Source organism: Halichoerus grypus, chromosome 1 (genome assembly GCF_964656455.1).
Source record: "Halichoerus grypus chromosome 1, mHalGry1.hap1.1, whole genome shotgun sequence".
NCBI lineage: Eukaryota > Metazoa > Chordata > Mammalia > Carnivora > Phocidae > Halichoerus > Halichoerus grypus.
Genome location: NC_135712.1, coordinates 81,440,276 through 81,458,981, shown reverse-complemented (window position 1 = coordinate 81,458,981; position 18,706 = coordinate 81,440,276). Strand labels below are relative to the sequence as shown.

The following is an 18,706-nucleotide window of genomic DNA, read 5'->3' as shown; positions in this document are numbered from 1 at the left end:
GGTGCTGGTGGTCGTGAAGGTTTTGATAGAGGCTTTAGCAGAGATGAAGGTAGTTGGGCAGTGGTTGTGATGGTGACTCTGCTTTTGGAGTTGGGGGTAGCATAGAAAGAGGGGTCTGTCGTCTGCCTTGTGTCCTCACTGATCACATTCCTTTTGGCTTCAGCTGTTGTCTCAGTATCTTGGCCAGGAATGTTGTCCAGAGCCTCCTCAAAAGCAGCTATGGCATCTGAGGCCTTTTCTTTAAGTTGCAGAAATATATTGCCCTAGTGGGAGACTTGCCTGCTCAACGCTCCCCAGTGTGTTGAGCTTTGAACTTGCCCTCCTCCCGCTCCTGCCCAAGGTCACACTGTCTGGCTGCTGAGGGTGGGATGCGGCTCCTAAGCCGGACACATCCAGCACACAGGGCCAGACGGCCACTGGATTCCAGGGATGGCAGACCCCGGGACACAGATCTGGGATGGAGGCCCCAGCAGGGTACTAACCCCTTCTTTATTGCTTGGCCAAGCCCTTGGTGTCAGGTTGTGAGGTGTGGGCTCCCGAGTGAGATGGTGGAGGTGGGCCACAAGGTTCCCACTTAAAGGGAAGCCCCCACGCACAGTATGTCTGACCCTGTGGCAGGCAGCCCACCCTCCAAGGGGCACCTTCACAGGCAGTCTCCGTGAGTCTAGCCATCATCATCACCCAAGCCATGGGGCTCCCTGTGTTCTCTTTCAAATTCTAGGCCAAGTATGGACAAAACTCAGACCCCTCTCTCCTGGTCCTCTAGGAACCACTCAAATCAGTAAGATGTCTTGGCTAAGTACCTTCCCCGCATGAGGTATTTGCACATCAAATTTCTAAACCAGGCCTCTCTACCATACTGTGAAGAAAATTGCTTCCACCTTACGGATGAAGAAGGAGAGCCTCAGAAGGGTGAGCTGATTTGTTTAATAATCCAGGTCTTCTGTCTCCACATTCAGTTTTCTCATTCCACAGCTGCCTCCCAGCTGGGACAGGCCAGCACATACTGAAAAAGAAGTTTGCTAAAGGCTAAGAGAAAACAGGTGTGAGACACTCACAGTTAGTCATGCTTCCAGAGGTTCTGATGAAGCTGTAGAAGCCTCCTGTGCGAGGCCTTGCCTGGCCCCGGGAGTACCTTTGCATCCTGCCTGATGCTGCACCCAGAAACCCCTTCGTCAGAGCTGAAATGCCCTTTCCTCTCCGCCTCCCTTCTCTGCCCACAGGGCCCCATCCAGACCCCCTTCTGTGGCCCTGGGAGAAACAGTGGATAAGGACTGCATATCACAGCCTCGGCCCAGGCTGTGCCCCAGGCAGGAGCCATTTCCCGTAACACACTGCCCCCCACTGTAGATCTCTCATCTCCCCCCAGTAGACAGGGCTCAGGTGGTTTTTCCCACCTCCAGATCTACTCAAATCCAGTGCCAAATCCAAGCTCAGTGCCTGAAGGATGTTCCATCCCACCCCCCACATCTCCATCCACTATGAACGGGAGAGGAGACAAATACCAGGAGATATAGAAGCCACTAGAGACGGAAGAAATGAGAGGTGAGGCAGGAGAGGTCCCAAAACTTATCTCCATACACCTGAACAAAGGGGGGCTTTTCTTTCTTTCTTTTTTTTTTTTTTTTTAAAGATTTTATTTATTTATTTGACAGAGAGAGAACACAAGCAGAGAGAGTGGGAGAGGGAGAAGCAGGCTTCCCGCCGAGCAGGGAGCCCGATGCGGGGCTTGATCCCAGGACCCCGGGATCATGACCTGAGCCGAAGGCAGACGCCTAACGACTGAGCCACCCAGGCGCCCCGGGGGCTTTTCTTTCTGTGCTTAACTTGCACCATGTGCCCAGTGCCTCCTGGGAGTGACTAGAAATAAATACAGGTGGCCTGACGGCCTCAGACGCTTAGGTCCAGTCCCAAGGGACTGTAGCTCTTACTAGGGAGGGTTGGGAGAGCCAGGAATCCCTAACCAAGAGAGGGCTTATAGACTCAGACACCATATCCAGGCAACCGGGGCAAGGGCCAGTGCTAGAGGACACGGCACTGTTTGCACATTTTATTACGAGCCGTGCTTTCTTTCACTCTTGCAAGTATCCCAGTTTGACTGCTCCCCGTACACTGCTCTACTCTACAGTTGCTGACTCTAGTCTCCAGGCTTTGTCGAAGGGGAAATGATGATGTGACATCTGACGGTTTGCAATGAACTTGGCATCTAGAATTCTGCTGAGTGTTCAGTGGGGTTCCCACAGGGAGCTGCTTTCTTTCAACCTCTGCTTTGAAGGGGGGGAGGGGCAGCACTATTCAAGACTCAGCTGAGTAGCATGATACTTGTCAAGCACCTACTATATGTAAAACATAATATTTAAGCCAGGAATGATTAGGTATACAAAAATAAGATGATTTAATGCCTTTAAGAAGTTTATATTCATGGGCAGAAATACAAGAAAATAATCAGTTACAATATGCAAAGAAAAAGGAAATAAAAATAGAAAAAAATAAAAAATAATTAAAAAAATAGTAAGCAAAGGGTTGCAGGAATCTAGAGGAGTCTGAAGAGAAAGGCCTGTAGAGGAGATAATAGTTGATCTGAGTTTAAAAAAACATGGCATGGGGCGCCTGGGTGGCTCAGTTGGTTAAGCGACTGCCTTCGGCTCAGGTCATGATCCTGGAGTCCCGGGATCGAGTCCCACATCGGGCTCCCTGCTCAGCAGGGAGTCTGCTTCTCCCTCTGACCCTCCTCCCTCTCGTGCTCTCTCTCATTCTCTCTCTCGCAAAAAAAAAAAAAAAAAAAAAAATTAACAAAACAAAACAAAAAAAAAACATGGCTTAGGGGGAGCCTGGGTGGCTCAGTCGTTAAGCGTCTGCCTTCGGCTCAGGTCATGATCCCAGGGTCCTGGGATCGAGTCCCACATCGGGCTCCCTGCTCAGCGGGAAGCCTGCCTCTCCCTCTCCCACTCCCCCTCTTTGTGTTCCTGCTTTCGCTATGTCTCTGTCAAAAAAATAAATAAAATCTTTAAAAAAAAAAAAAAACATGGCTTATTTATTTCTTTACTTTAAGTACGCTCTATGCTCAATGTGGGGCTTGAACTCACGACCCTGAGGTCGAGTCTCACACTCCACTGACTGAGCCAGCCAGGTGCCCCAAAATATGGCTTTTTTAAACAAGAGAGGATTGGGGCACCTGGGTGGTACAGTCGGTTAGGCGTCTGACTCTTACTTTCAGCCTAGGTCATGATCTCAAGGTTCTGAGAGTAAGCCCTGCAGCAAGCTCTGTTTCATGCCTGCTTAAGATTCTGCCCCTCCCCTGCCCTCAACCAACCAACCAAGAGAGGATCAAGGGATTACAGGCTAATAGCGAAGACTTAAAGGTGTGAAAATAGCGGCCTGTTTTTAGGAATACTGAGTAGAAATGGAGGGTTGGAGCCAGATAATGGATACCCTGAATGGCAAGCTAAAGAACATGGGCCACTTTATAGGAAACTGTCCCCTGAGGAGTTTTGGTGGAAAGCATTTGGCCAGCTTGCATTTTGGGTCAGCATTTCGACAGGAGTATATACAATGGTCTGGAGAAAGACACTGAGGTGGAGAGACTGGTTATGAGCTGTAGCTACAATATGGAAAAAAAGAAGGGAGGTGGGCCTTAATTAGGGCAGAGGGAGAGAGAGAAGGCGGTGGTGGTGGTGATGTGTAGGACCTGGCGTGATGGAATTTATCTGGAAGGGACAGGAGAGCTGAAATAATTCAAGGCTTCTAGCCTGGAAGACTAAGGAGGCCACGGGACTGCTCACTAAGCCAGGAGCACTGTTAGACTTTTGAGAAGCTGTCTGAGGAACCTGGAAGATGCCGGTGGGGGCGCTCGGCACTAAGGAGATAGGCCAAGCCCGCCGCTGGTTTGTCATTGTGCCTATAGTGAAAGATCCACCGGGGAGAGCAAACGCCAGGGGAAGAAGGCAGGAAATGCCTCTGTTTAAGGGGCAAAGCAGGGTGAGAAAGGTGAAGGAGACCGAGAGATAAGACCCTGTTACCTTCTTGGAAGGTAAACCCAGGGAATCAAAAAAAGGGGCTGTTTACCTTAGTGTCCAACAGAACATCCTGCGATGATGAGAATGTTCCATTCCTGCACCATCCATGACGGTAGCCACGGGTCACATGCACCTACCGAGCCCTTGGCATGTGACAAGGAGGAACTCAATTTTAACTTTAGAGCCAGCCCCCTGAATTTTTAACACACTAGTTTACAAAAATAGCTAGGTTTAAGATACGATTTCTGCCGATGGTCAGCAGAACCAATACGAATAGCTTAAAAGCTTTCTTGGCTGCATTCGACACAATATATTGAGAAACTTTAGAATGAGTGCCTTTGGAATGGTCCTTAATTCTCAATGAGTTCATCTGAATGAATTGGCTGAAAGGGCAACTGCATTGTTTGAACTGCTGAGAGTCCTCAACAGACTGCTCATTTGAACTCTATTTCACCACAACTGCCTGCCTCCCCACAACCATTCACCCTCCCCACTCCACCTCTTGTGAGCAGCGCGGGAGCTTTGCCTGGGGACCGTGCCCAGGAACACAGGCTGAAGGGACCAGAGCCCACGCCCAGGATTCCAGGCACGCTGGGCCCCACACCCCTTGCACCCAACCGGCTCTGTCACTGGTCCTTCCAGCACGTAACCCCATCATTGGATATTCAGAGCAAGGTTCTTATACCCCAAAGCCATTCCCAGAGAACAATTTTATACACCAAGAGTTTTACAAAATCCAAAATAATTTTATTCACTTTTTCAGATTTTTGCTTCCACGAGGTGTTCAGCAAACATGCTAAGGCGACAGAATGTCTAGTTGGTCACGACATGCAACGCTGACCGTTCGGTTGATGACAGCAGCGACCACGCCCACCTGAGCTACTGGTCCCACAGCACAAAGGGGGTTTGCGGGAACACACGGAACCACACAGCAATCAGCAACCTGAGGTAGGTCTCTTTACAGTACAAAAAACTTCTACACCAGTGTGAGACACTGATTAGCAAGAGCTGCTTAAAGTCGCAGACTTTGGAGAGAGACAGACTGTGTGACAACTGCAGCGGGAGAGAACAGACCCACAAACTCCTGAACCCTGTCACTGAACTGTGGAGGCGTGGGACCAGGCAAATGACAAAGTGCCACTGACGAGAGCAGCGGCTGCTCCGGGGCTCGGAGCCGGCAGGTGTCGGGCTGGAGAGCTCTGTGCGGCGGCCCGCGTTTAGGAACCTGAGGCAGTAGCACACTCTGTGAACGGACGTGATTCTGGTTAAGAAACAACAGCAAAAAGAGGAAGGCAGGAAAGAGACTCCCCCTGTCCGAGGAACGTCCTTCTGTGATTCTCATTCCTGGCGGAGGGAGTGAAAAGGGGGCCGGGGCTGTACCCCGCTGCTCTCCTGACAGAAACAGTGAATGACAAGAGGACAGAAAGCAGGAGCCCTGAGAATTCACGGCGCTCTGCACGGCCTCCGGCAGCCCCCTCCGCTCCCCGTCGCCCGGGTGTGGCTGTGAGGAGGTGCAGAGGGGGCCCCCCGGACGGCCCGCTATTGCCACACATCTTCCTTTTGGACGCCCAGAGAACCCGGCACCGTGAAACCACCAGTACGCTACCCTTCCTACAATCTAATAGCAAAATCAGATCTCTAGTACAGCAAACTGTACAAAAATGATAGAAAGGAATTCGCACTGTTATCAGGACAGTGCTTATTTTAATATAAAATAAACGGCTTACATTTTCACTGTAAATATAGGCTATGTACAGAATTATATATAGATATAGCTACACGTATAAAGCTTCATTATAGGCCTCTGATACATTTATAATAACGGTTCCCTGAACCTTTTAGAGTGCAATTAAGAACAAAAACTAAATTTTGTTTACATGAATATGGAATAAATACAATAATCAAAATAGGACTCTCCCTAAAATTGAAACACACAAGCCAATCCTGAACTGCTGTGCGAAAGATCAAACTGGGAAAGGCAAGGTTTCGGCAGGAGGACGCGATGAGGGGCCCGCCCTAGGCAGGGAATGGCAATGCTCCAAGGAAAAGAGCCAGCAGCGGGGAGGAGTTAGCCCTTGACAGCGACCTTGTTCTCCACTGCGGCAAACATGGCATAGAACCGGGAGCTGTCATTGGACAGAAGGACTGATGGGGTGTCGAACTCCACCACCTGCAAAGGAAGGAGACACGTCACTCGGGGTCACTCAGAGGACCACTGCCAAGAAGGGGGCAAACCCCAAAGCCCCCTGGGGGTGGAATCGCAGTGACAATTCCATGAGTCCTGCCATGCCCCAGTGGGTTCCACTTTGGGTTTTTTGTTTCTACTAACTCGGGTATAAGGGAAAGGTTAGGGACAAAGACATCCAGACCTCCTTCACATAAATCTCAGGGGGGGAAAAAGTTGCAGCTCAAGTCAAGGGCATAGTAGGCAAATGTCATCTTGTTGTACAAACTGGAAAGAGAACAGCTCAAAGTACCCAGTTGGCAGAATAAAAAAGTAAGGGATTCATTCAATTATCCATTCCTATGATGGACTTCTATGCAGCCACTGAAAATCCTATTGTAGTAAAAAACGGAATGAAATGCTGGCAGAACCTGCCTTCCATGAGAGAGGCAGCAAATTGTCGCCTACTCACTTTCCCAGCCTTTCTTGCTACAGGACCAAGGCATGGGGCACAGCCTTGACCGAGGAGAAGTCTCTGAGGTGCTTCTAGGACAGGCCGTTCTGCCCGGAAGATATAGGCAGAGGACGAAGTACGCTTCCCCAGGCCTGCCCGTGTGAGGCTGAGACGGTGGGTGCTAGCACAGACATCCTTCACCAGGAGGGGGAAGGAAGGGGGGTACTGGCTGGACGCTGACACAGATCCTGACATCGCTGAGCTGCTGAAGAACCAACCCTCTGGCCTCCTGCTGGGGGCTAAGAGAATCCTACTGTCCAAGCCTCTTTCGTTCTGATATTGTGTGTCCGCAGCACAGCACATCCTATCCACTAGAGTCTGTGTGTATAGATGCATGAAAAATGCTGGCAGGGGGCAAATGAATGTATTAATGATGCTTATCCCTGGGGAGGTAAATGACTCATCTTATTTTTGCCTTTATGCTTTTTTCATGTTTTTCAGGATTTCCTAAAATTGCAAGGAAATTTTAATTCGCAAGAAACAAAAATGAAGGGAAGGGAAGGACAGAGTTCCTCAAAAAGAGCCAATGGATCCCCATTCCAAAACACTAAGCCACTCATAGAAACAAAGTGGTCTAGATGTGTCTTTAAGAAAGAATTTCCCAGAAGGTGTTCTTGGTCCCCCCCGCTTTATTTTATTATATTCTACTTAATACCTGTGTACAGAGTAGTAGCTCTGTGTATCGAAACGTGTAATAGAATCTCACTAAACATTTAGGATAATGCAAACAAAGACAGTAACAAAAACCACTAATGTTAACATAATCTCAAGATGAGGAGAAAAATCCTTAACTCCTATATTCTCTCAAAGTCAGCTCTGTAGAGCAGCCTACATCTGCTACAGTAAATGTTTTCCTCAGGACTTCTGCACAGAGGGAGAGGGACGGGGCGGTCCGGCTGCGTAGAGTGCCGGCTTTGGCGTCGCTGGCCCAGCTCAGCTCCGACTCTCCCTTCCTGTGGACTGGAGATAGTGTAAGTTCCCGGAGCCCATCTTCTCTTCGGGAAGGCAGGCTTAACACATCTGTATCTTTCTCGGTGGTTGTGATGACTAATCACATGCTGGGAGACTGTATGTAAAGCCCTTAGCGCGGTGCCTGACGTACAGTAAGCATTCAACGGAAGCAGCTGTTATGGGGGCCGTTATTATTAATCACACAAGTTCCACATTGCAACTGGCTTGTTATTTCTGCCAAACCACTAATTTCCTGCCATCCCAGGCGCACACAAAGGAGCTATCTGTCCAACATAAATTTACGTAACATCTTAAGTGACATACTTAACATCCACCACGGGCAAAGACTGTAGCATGGAGCCCTGCCAGGGACCCAAAGATGAGTAAGGCATGGCCCCTGCCCTTAGAGAGTTTACAGTCTAATAGGGGACAGAGGGCAGTAGCCAGTTACCATCAGAGGAGGCAGAAGAGCCACACGAGAGGTACACATAAAGTTTCAGGCGGCAGAGGCCATTAGGGCATGTAAGCTGTGTCTTTCAGAGGGACAGGAGGCTGCAGGAAGCAGACGTGGGGATGTGGCAGAGGGAACAAAAGGAAAAGGCATTGGAGGTACATGGCACGGAGTGAGGAAAGACACCGAGGAGAACCAGTTTAGGGGATGCAAGATTGTAGCCCCCGGCACCTGCAGGAACGAGTGGGAAACGAAGGCGGCCGGGCTGGGCCAGATGGTGGGAAAGCTTGGAACAGCAGTGTAAGAAGTCTGGCACCACTACGTGATTGCAAAAAGCAGACTTGCGGTGGCTGGTCTCAACACACCTTGGGCAATTCCTGTGTGCATGAGTTAATTAGTAAGTACATGAGCTCTCTGACCTAAGTCAAAGTGTCATTTTTTTTTTTTTTAAGATTCTATTTATTTATTTGAGAGAGAGAGAGAGCGCACAAGCAGTGGAGTAGCAGGAAGAAGGAGAAGGAGAAGCAGGCTCCCCGCTGAGCAAGGAGCCCAATGTGGGGCTCGATCCCAGGACCCTGGGATCATGACCTGAGCCAAAGGCAGTTGCTTAACCAACTGAGCCACCCAGGCACCCCTCAAAGTGTCATTTTTACAGGCAACAAAAAAGCAGGTACTAAAGCAAAATGAGAACCAGTAAGAGTGCCCCTACTCAATATCTGGCTTGGGAGGGCTGTGTCCCTCCCAGCCGCAGCCAGATTAGAGTTCCTAAGGCTGCTTATCTGAAAGCTAAGAATCTCACTAAGATGGCAATCAGCCCAATCCTGCCAGGGGCCAGTTTTCCGCCCAGACGAGGCCACATGCCAAGCCATGGTCCCTCAGGGGCTCAGTACCTGTCCCTGGGCCAGCACCATAATCCTATCAGAGCCTAGGACTGTATGTAGGCGATGGGCAATCGTCAACATGGTGCAGTCAGCAAATGCTTCTCGGATGGTCTCCTGGATTAGCAGGTCTGTCTCCGTGTCCATGGCAGCTGTGGCTTCATCTAGAATCAAAATCTGCCACAAGAGAGAGGAGAAAGAGAGATCCAACCATTTCCCTAAGCCTTTTCCTTAATCTAGGTTTCGCTAAAATGTATTTCATTATTTAAATTTTACACCATAATCTGTTTTTCCTAAGTAGGTACACACCTATGTAAAAGGACCATTTTGCTTAGAACAGATACAACTTCAAACCCATGTGTTTTTTTGTTTTTTTTTTTTAAGATTTTATTTATTTATTTGACAGAGAGACCAGCGAGAGAGGGAACACAAGCAGGGGGAGTGGGAGAGGGAGAAGCAGGCTTCCCGTTGAGCAGGGAGCCCGATGCAGGGCTCGATCCCAGGACCCCGGGATCATGACCTGAGCCCAAGGCAGACACTTAACGACTGAGCCACCCAGGCGCCCCTCAAACCCATGTGTTTGCCTTCATTTCCACACACAAAAGGACATGCATGTAATACTGATGTAACAAAACACTTGCTCCTACTTGCCCTGTGACCCTGAGCATGAATAGTCATCTTTCTGGATCTTCTTTTTCGAGTTACAAAATAAGGGGACTGGATTTGATGGCCTGGAGGTCTCTAAGTCTATGGTTTCCAACAGTACTACAACCACTCACTAGCCAGAAACAAAAGTCACCCTTGGAAATTAAAGGCTCAGGAAGTCTGAAGGCTCAAAAACACCTGTATACCCAGATGGTGTCAAGGTGAATTTAGAAACATCTGTGCGCATGCTCCTAAAAAGCTTCGGCGGGCTTGGAGCCAGGAATGCCTTTGGACCTCAAGCTGGGAAAGGCTGTAACCCCTTCCCTGCCACTCCGCAAACCACCTTACCTTACAGTGACGGAGCAAGGCTCTTGCTATGCACAGGAGCTGCCGTTCCCCCACCGAGAAGTTATCCCCATTCTCCATCACTTCAGATTCAAGTTTCAGAGGTAGCTGAGCAATCTAGAGAGAAAGGAAGTAGAGACTAGAAGAGTCAAAAAGTAAATTTTGAAGAAAAAAAAAAAACTGAACTAAATTTTATCCAAAATCCAGTGGCAAAAATAAGCTATTCTGAAACAGATGCAACAATTTCTAGCCAAGAATCTGGCTCATCTAGAAAGAAGGTACAGAGGTGATGATCACGTGTACTAGGACCCTCATTTTCTAAGACATTCCGTATTTCAAATATACTATTCTGTTAGCCTCATACCATTAAAAGGTCTTAGAAATTCCAGTATTTTCATATCCCCAAATCCTGTCAGATTGTGGCCCTAATTTTTGGTTCTGAAAATATGGTCACGCCATAGGAGATGGGGAAAGTGAGATCACGCTTTCTGATTTCCAAGGCTATAGATACACAGTTGTCAAACTTGCCTTTATAATAAGCTAGGAGCCTATTCTTCAAATGAAATGGTTTGAGGAAGCCCAATATCAAAGTGATAAAGGCGGAGCTGACCTAGCTGAATCAGGGCAGGGGATCCTGAGCTTAACTCGGCTCAGGGGCATGAGAGATCCTACTCCTGGGCAGAGGTATCAGTCTGTTGACCGTGGCCTCGGGAGGGTGCGTGCTGAGTTACCCTAAGAGATCAAGGACCCCATATGCATGCTGCATGCTTTCTGCAGACTCGATTCATATCCAGATGCTGCAAAAGCATGTTATACCAGTATGATGAATAAAGTAGAAATTCATTTAAAAAGCATTCCAGAATTCTGAGTGTTTATCATTAACATCTTGCTTAATCAATGGACAGCAAAAGGGCAATATGACCATGGTTGAGGGATATCAACTTTTATGCCCTTTCTGAAATGCCTGGGAAGCCTTATCTAAAGTGATCCTACACAGATATCCTGGAAGTAAATGGACAGACCAGGCTGGACAGAGGCAGCCAGAGCAGGCTGGGGAGTGACCACAGCATCATTATGTTTCCACTCTTGAAATTCCAGCAAAGCCCTCCCTCAGGGCTTTACTTACACATTCTTTCATGTGTGTCCTTTCTAGGGCATCCCAGATCTGGTCTTCAGTGTACTGGTTGAAGGGATCCAAATTTGACCTAGAGAGAGGCACAGGAGGAATTTCTCAGTGAGCCAACATGTAAGTGACCATATTGCAAAGGCTGTCTGTGGTAAACGTTTAAACAGGCATGGGAAAAGGAGGGATGAAACTCCTCAAGGTCACAGATGCCTCGCTCCCCAACCAGCCTTAGGTAGCAATTAGAAATGCTGGTGCCTGCCCATCAAAGGAATGTATCTGAGAACAGGCTGGGCCTCTCCATCTTCTTTATAACACTTTACTTATTATAATGTCTATTATTTTTATTATGTAAATAATACAGGTTACAGAAAAATTAACAAATACAGATATGTGAAACATAAAACCAAACCAATGATGTTTTAATCACCTCTAATCAGACCCTCGGAAGCAAACACTGTGAGCATTTTGGCATATACATGTCGAAATACATCTCTCTGTGTGTACAATCTTAGAAAAACAGCCTTTTTCTTCCTGACGCACTAGGGTGAGAGCCTGTCAGTGAGCAGGGACTCGAGGGTGGCTGGCTCAGCGGAGGAGAAAGGAGAGTGTGAAGAGCAACTCAAGAGGAAGGAATTTACTGGTACAGAAAACCAGTTTGGGGACTCTTCTTGCTTACTGTACCAATAGCAGCTGTCTCGAGAACATCAAGGAGGATACCAAAAGGACTGGACATTTCTGGAAACGTTAAAGACAGGGGAAACAGCTCTTTGTCATGGAGGATAAAGGTGGAGAGGTGGTGGTAGAATGGATAAATGGTGGAAATTGGGAGGTTACATTAATTTTGGGGTGTCTTGTCTCCATCTAAACATGACATTTACAGGTCTAGTAACCTGAAAGGTATGAGGTGTAACTTTGCTCATAAACTTATACTTCATATATGGGAAACAGGAAGTCTTTGGGAGAACTTTAGGTCTATGTCTCATTTGTCTCCATGTTTGGGGTTACTAACTCCAGGCATGCAAATGCACGCAGGACATTATCCCAGAACTCCACCAAGCACAGGCTGGTACCTGCCTCGCTCATCCCTTTGGGCCACCTCTGGACTCTCCAGGGAGACGCTAACTGGCTCTGCTTTCTTGTGCCTCTTGCCCTTTGCACATGGAATACGTGCACCCCTCCCACCCTTTGGCTTGAGAGACACTAGCAAAAGCAAGGGCTCTGGGGTCAGACTTGCTGATTCCTACACAGCTTCTATCTATACAACTGTGTGACCCTGACCAGGTTAGCCTAACTTCTCTATGCCTCAGTGCCCTCATGTGTAAGACAGGGGTCAAAAAGCACCTCCTCAAAAGGTTGTGACGGCTGCATTTCATGTGTAGAAAGTATTTAGAGCAGCCCCCACTGCATGGTTAGCCCTGTGCATGCAGGGGCTACGATTATGATGATGTCCTTATTGTCACTGCTGTTACTCCTTGACTAGGATTCCTTCCTGTCCTTCAGGTCACAACTTAGATGCAGAAAGCGTCTCCTGACCCTTCAAGCCTGGTTCCAGTGCTTGGTGGTTTTCTGATTTATATTCATTGCACTTTCCAAGTGGACACAATAATCCCGGGATCCTGAATACCAGGCTCAGAAAGAGTTCTGATAAAGTCCTATCTGTGCAAAGTCTGGACGGGGAAGACCGATCTTCTATAGGCATACCATCTAATATCTCATATCTCATATCTCCATAGTCCTATCTCTTAAACAAGAAGGTGGTCCAATTTGCTGATAATCTAAACTGTGAAATGGCAGACCACGGGCTAAGTCTAAGGAGAAGTGTACGTGTTTCTAGTCACACTGGAAGCCCCTGACCCTCCCTATCTAACACTCCAGAGTCTGCACACACATCTGGGTTGACGAGATTACCATTTATTGTTCTGTCGGGTTTTGTTTTTTTTTAAAGATTTTACTTATTTATTTGACAGAGAGAGACACAAGTGAGAGAGGGAACATAAGCAGGGAGTGCGAGAGGGAGAAGCAGGCTTCCCACGGAGCAGGGAGCCCGATGCGGGGCTTGATCCCAGGACCCTGGGATCATGACCTGAGCCGAAGGCAGACACTAAATGACTGAGCCACCCAGGTGCTCCTTTTTTAAAGATTTTACTTATTTGAGTGTGAGAGAGAAAGTACGGGTTGGGGGGAGGTGGGAGGGTCAGATGGGGAGGGAGAAGCAGACACCCCGCTGAGTAGGGAGCCCAATGCAGGGCTCAATCCCAGGACCCTGGGATCATGACCTGAGCCGAAGGCAGACGCTTAACTGACCGAGCCAGCCAGGAGCCCCTATTGTTCTGGGGGTTTTTTGCTGCCTCTTAGGAGAATCTTCTACACTTACACACCACCAGGTTAGGGACCGACTGAAACCCATGTTCATTATCCCAAGTCTGAAGAATAAGAGATTAATCACACTCTTGCCTGGTTCAACAATAACCGACTGCTGGGAATTCCCATGGGGCAAAGTTTGCAAGACAATCCTCCCCATCCAGACTCTGCACAGATAGGACTTTATCTAGGTGGCAATGCAAGTTTTCACAATATTCTCTCTCCTACTTGTGTGGTCTCATATGGACCTTCTCATGTTTTATAGCAGAATTTTCGACCTTTTTGAACCGTAAACTTCAGCACTCTTCTAAAAAATCACTTTATTAACTAACCATTATTATTATTTTACCTTTTTTTTGTTTTGTTTTTAACAAGTTCCTCAGAGCTCTTTACAAGAGCCTTTTGGAAGTCCTTATCAAACCTAGAAAGAAGGGCACTCCACACATGAGCAATCGTGACTGGTTACAAATAGGGGTCATGTTCTACTTTGCCTGGTTTCCTGCTCGTAACCCCCACCATGGTCTATCTGCAGCCAAGCCACAAGACTCCATGCTGAAGAATCACCTTTGCCCTTTAGGGGGAATCAACTCTGACCTTAGGCTGTAAGAACTGCAGTCAGAAGCAATATGTGCTTCAGTGCTGGGCTGCTCTAGATCCGCATTCTGCTCTGACTATAGTTCCCATTTAGAGCTTCTGGTCCCTCTTCTTGAGCTTGAATTGCCTCCTGGCAATCCAGTTCCAGTAATTCAATCCCTGTTGTGCTTCCATGTACCCGAGTTCCCATCTTGACAGCCTGCTCAGGCTCCCAAGGTTTGGGGCCCCACCTTGCTCTGGTTCTACCCCTGAGCTCCCTGATTATAAACATCTGTCTTCTTTGGTCTCTGAATGCTGCTCATTCTCCACTGCTGAAGTATATTTGCCTGTGGAAAATCCATGTTACCGAAGGCTGGAATTTCCAGTCCCAGTAACTTGATAAATTGCCACGTATGGTTTGACATTTCGCTTTCTGGATTTCTAGTTTAGCCCATCGCCTACTGCTTCAATCTGCCCCTTCTTTACCTCTTCCTGGCAGGATTGTTTAATTGTAGGTTCTGGATTTCACCACTCATTCAGATTCCTCCTACCTCTGCTGCATTGAGTCCTTTGCACAGAGGAAGACTTCAATAAATATATGCCCCAGACTGAAGGACTCTATAATGCTGGTTTCCAGGCTAGGAACATGTGGACCATTCTCCTAGACTTAGTCTAGGAAATGTTCTTTAAAACTATACAGTGATGCCTACTGTTATGGGTTGAAGTGTGTCCTCCCCAAAAAGGTATGTTGAAATCCTAGCCCCTGGTATCCAAGAACGTAATCCTATTTGGAAATAGGGTCATTGCAGGTGTAATTAGTTAAAATGAGGTCATTTGGAGTAGTGGAATACAGTGGGCCCTTAATCCAATATGACTGGTGTCCTTATAAGAGAGGGTCACGTGAAGGCAGAGAAATAAAGGGAGACCATGTGACGTTGGAGGCAGAGATTGGAATGATGCACCTATAAGCCGAGGAGCACCAAAGATCACTGGCAAACCACTAGAAGGTAGAAGAGGCAAGGGAAGGATCCTCCCCTCTAGGTCTCAGAGGGAGCCTGATCCTGCTGACACCTTGATTTCAGACTTCTAGTGTCCAGAGCTGTGGGAAAAGTTCCTGTTGTTTTAAGCCACTCATTTTGTGGCACTTCGTTGTGACCTCCCTAGGGGACGAATACACCTAGGCAGCCCCTTACAGACCCCTTATCAGACACAGAGTATGCACGTAAGTGTGCAGCTGCCTGCTCACTGAGGAGGCTGCCCCATCAGATTCTCTGTGGGTGAAGACTCAGCAGACACATGGGCAGGCTTGACCCTAGGCCTTCCCACCAGCTGAACGAGCCTCCAAAAACTAGACAATGGCTTCCAGATATATAAGGAATATTTACATACACCAGGAGGTGGTGTACATACACATTAAGGCACACCAGACTGATCTCAACAGGGAGCTCAATCAGGAATAGAAAAAAATACACCCTCATTAGAGAAGCCAGATGGCCCTGAGTCTGATCCACAAACAGAAGTGAAAGCAAAGTTATGCATCCCTAACATCAGAAGTTTTGGCTGGGTGGATGGATAGAGAAAGAAGGCGTCGGAACAGGAAGGCACCTATTTTTAGTAGTCAGAACTCCTGGGGTCCTAATGTTGCCAGAAGTGCATTTTCATCTTTGGTCCTTCGTATTTATTTTTGGCAGTATTCTAAGTTGGCCTCCTGGCCACGGCTAAAAGAGGCCGAGAATCTCTGCGAGAGCGTGAGAGCACACAGGAGTGCCTCCCCGGCCCGGGAGAAGACGCTGCTGCACCGCACTGTCCCACCATCGCCATGGGCGCCTCCCGCGCGGCCTCGGGGCAGGAGACCTGGGAGCACAGACCTCCTGCGCGCTGGGAGCTAGAGGACAGCGCTAAATAGTTATTCAGAGATGTGGACTGGTTTTGGCCTTTAGTTGCTAAGCATCAAATGAGGTAGAAAAAAGGCTAGAGGTGGGAAAAGGGACACGGGGAAAGCAAAGTAACTGAGAAAGACTCCAGAGAGCAGCAGAGCGTGTGTGACTTTTTTTTTTCCAAGATGAGGGAGGCCTGTGCAAATCTGGAAGCAGATGAGGAGATTGTGAAGCTGCTGGAAAAAGAAACTAAAAGTCAAGACCCCCAGGGGAGCAGGCTTAACTCTGGTTGCTGGAAAGGCGGAATGCCTCCCAAGGTCGCGGTGGAGAGTGGGTGTCGTGAGAATTCCAGGAGGTGACGGAGCGAGCGTGGCGTGTAAGAGCTCCCACAGCCAGGTTCAAACGCCTATCTTTGGGCAAATTATCTACCTCTCTGGGTTTCTGTTTCTTCATCTATAAAATCGGCACAATAACCGTTCCTACTTCCTGCGGTTTTGAGAATCTGACGAATTAATACGATTAAAATGCTTATGACAACATCTGCCACGTAGTAAGTTCTCAATAAGCTTAGCGACTTCCATTATCGCTGTTCTTTAGAGCAGCAGTGTCTGGCACAGAATGACCTTTTCCCATTTTTTTAAAGATAATTTTTTTTTAAAGATTTTTTATTTTTTATTTGACAGAGAGCACAAGCAGGGGGAGTGGCAGGCAGAGGGAGAGGGAGAAGCAGGCTCCCCACTGAGCAGGGAGCCCAATGCGGGGACTCGATCCCCGGACCCTGGGATCATGACCTGAGCCGAAGGCAGTCGCTTAACCGTCTGAGCCACCCAGGCGCCCCTAAAGATAATTTTTTTAAGAGCCAGTTTAGGTTCACAGCAAAACTGAGAGGAAAGTAAAGATTTCCCATCTATCTTGCCCAGAATGACTTAGCAAATGTTGGATAACACCTAGTGTTCTTGATGTAGTTATTCTAGACTCACATTACTTTCTGATATTGAAAATAAGAAGCTTTTGGGAAATTCCAAGTTCCACAGAAACAAAGACTATCAAAAAAAAAAAAGAAAAAGAAAGTAAGAAAGAGAGAGGGAGAGAGAGAAAGTAAGAGAGAGAGAAGAAAGAAAGAGGAAAGGGGTCCCCCTTCAACAACAGAATAATTCAGAGACAACAATAAGACCTTGAGATTCTAAGAAAGAAGCTGCTTCAAAGTTAGAACAGCTTCCATTCACTCTAGAGGGCTAACTGCTCCTGTCTGAATAAACCAAAGCAGAATGGGTCAGTTGTGCTCAGTCATTTTTGCCGTGATTTTGAGCTGGGGACCAGAAATATTCCTCAAAAGTAAAAAAATGTAATGGGCAGACTGAAAGGGAGTGAGGGCATGTGAATAGGAAGAAAGGAGAACACTGCCTCTTGCTGATGAATGGCCACCAAGCAGAGATGCTCCAGGGGATGAGAAGATGCCCAGTCCCCACAAGCAGACTGAGACTCACAGACAGACTATAGAGTGACAGCTGAGGACAACTAGTCTTACTGAGAGGCCAGTTAGCCACCAGCCAAGCTGAGCCGTAGACTGTCCCCAAGGATGGAATGCACTCCAGCAAGGGCTGGTTAGGGCACAGGGGAGGGATCTCAGGAGGCACAGGGTCCTCTGTGGAAAGGAAAGGAAGGTACTACCAAGGCCATGAAAGAGGGAAGGTCGGCAAAAATGTTTAGGGTCGGGATGAGAAGAAACCTCTTATCTTAGAGCCAGCTCTCAGGACAAAAGGCACAGGAAAGGGGCTAGCTGCAGAAACACAGGCCCTACTGCCGGATAAGGGAGGGCTGGATGCAGCTATTGGAATGGACAGAGAGTCTGACTAATCTAGGGAGCGATATGGCCCCAAATGATCTGGTCTGTGATTTAGGTTATATTTGTATGAGAACAATTCAGACATTTTTATCTCATCACCTTAAGTTTTACTTGAATTTGGTTTTACCTTGTTTTCACTCTGAGAGTTCCTTATGATTTTTTTTTTAAAGATTTATTTATTTATTAGAGAGAGAGAGAACGAGTGGGAGGGGCAGAGGCAGAGGGAGAGAGAATTCCAAGCAGACTCTGCGCTGAGTGTGGAGCCTGATGTGGGGCTTGATCCCATGACCCTGAGATCACACCCTGAGCAGAAACCAAGAGTCAGACACTCAACTGACTATGCCACCCAGGCGCCCTGAGAGTTCCTTATGTTTTAACTGCATGTTGGTATCTCAAGAAGATGTGTCCACCCTCACTGCTGGCTAACAGTAGTAAAGATAGTTTCCATGTTCAGGGTCTCCAGGAGACCGCTGGGAAATAGCCGATCTATCCTGCCCTTGCCTTGGGAAACTCATTATAGGTTTTCTAATTTTCTAAGAAAAGCAAAAGAACACCCAAAGCTGAATGTTCTTTGGGATTTGTATGAGACCTGAGAGGACAAAAGGAAGAAGACAGTAGGTCTGGGATTTAATTTGTCCTCAGGCTCTACTCCTGACTTAAAAAGCCAAAATTACTGTTGGCAGAACATGAAACTTGTATGATTTCCTAAATTTGTACAGCTGACCACCCAAACAGCACTCTTAGCTCAATAACGAAAAACTCAGGGCAGCAGAACACCAATTACAAGCTTGTCCGTCAAGCAGCACCATGTCACTAGAGCTGGTAACAAATGGCCCCAACTCCCAGCATTTCCATGAGGTTCTACAAACAGCAGCTGCACAGGCCAGCAGGTCAATTCTTAACCCTTAATTCTAGTACATGTGCTGCCCAAACAAGCCCTTAACCACTCACTCTAGAAG

At 47.7% G+C, this 18,706-nt stretch overlaps 1 protein-coding gene across 2 annotated transcripts in view; it reads right to left on the bottom strand.

Moving 5' to 3' along the window:
* Positions 1-4,741: 4,741 nt before the first annotated feature.
* ABCC5 (ATP binding cassette subfamily C member 5) overlaps positions 4,742-18,706 on the bottom strand; it is a 171,412-nt gene continuing 157,447 nt past the window's right edge. For both annotated transcript variants that reach the window (XM_036122454.2, XM_036122455.2), the window contains 4 exons: positions 11,091-11,169; positions 9,968-10,081; positions 8,987-9,151; positions 4,742-6,186 (listed from right to left, as the gene is read on the bottom strand). In XM_036122454.2, coding sequence (XP_035978347.1) covers positions 6,085-6,186; positions 8,987-9,151; positions 9,968-10,081; positions 11,091-11,169 — 460 coding nt within the window. In that variant the 3' untranslated portion in view covers positions 4,742-6,084. The remainder of the gene's footprint in view (positions 6,187-8,986; positions 9,152-9,967; positions 10,082-11,090; positions 11,170-18,706) is intronic.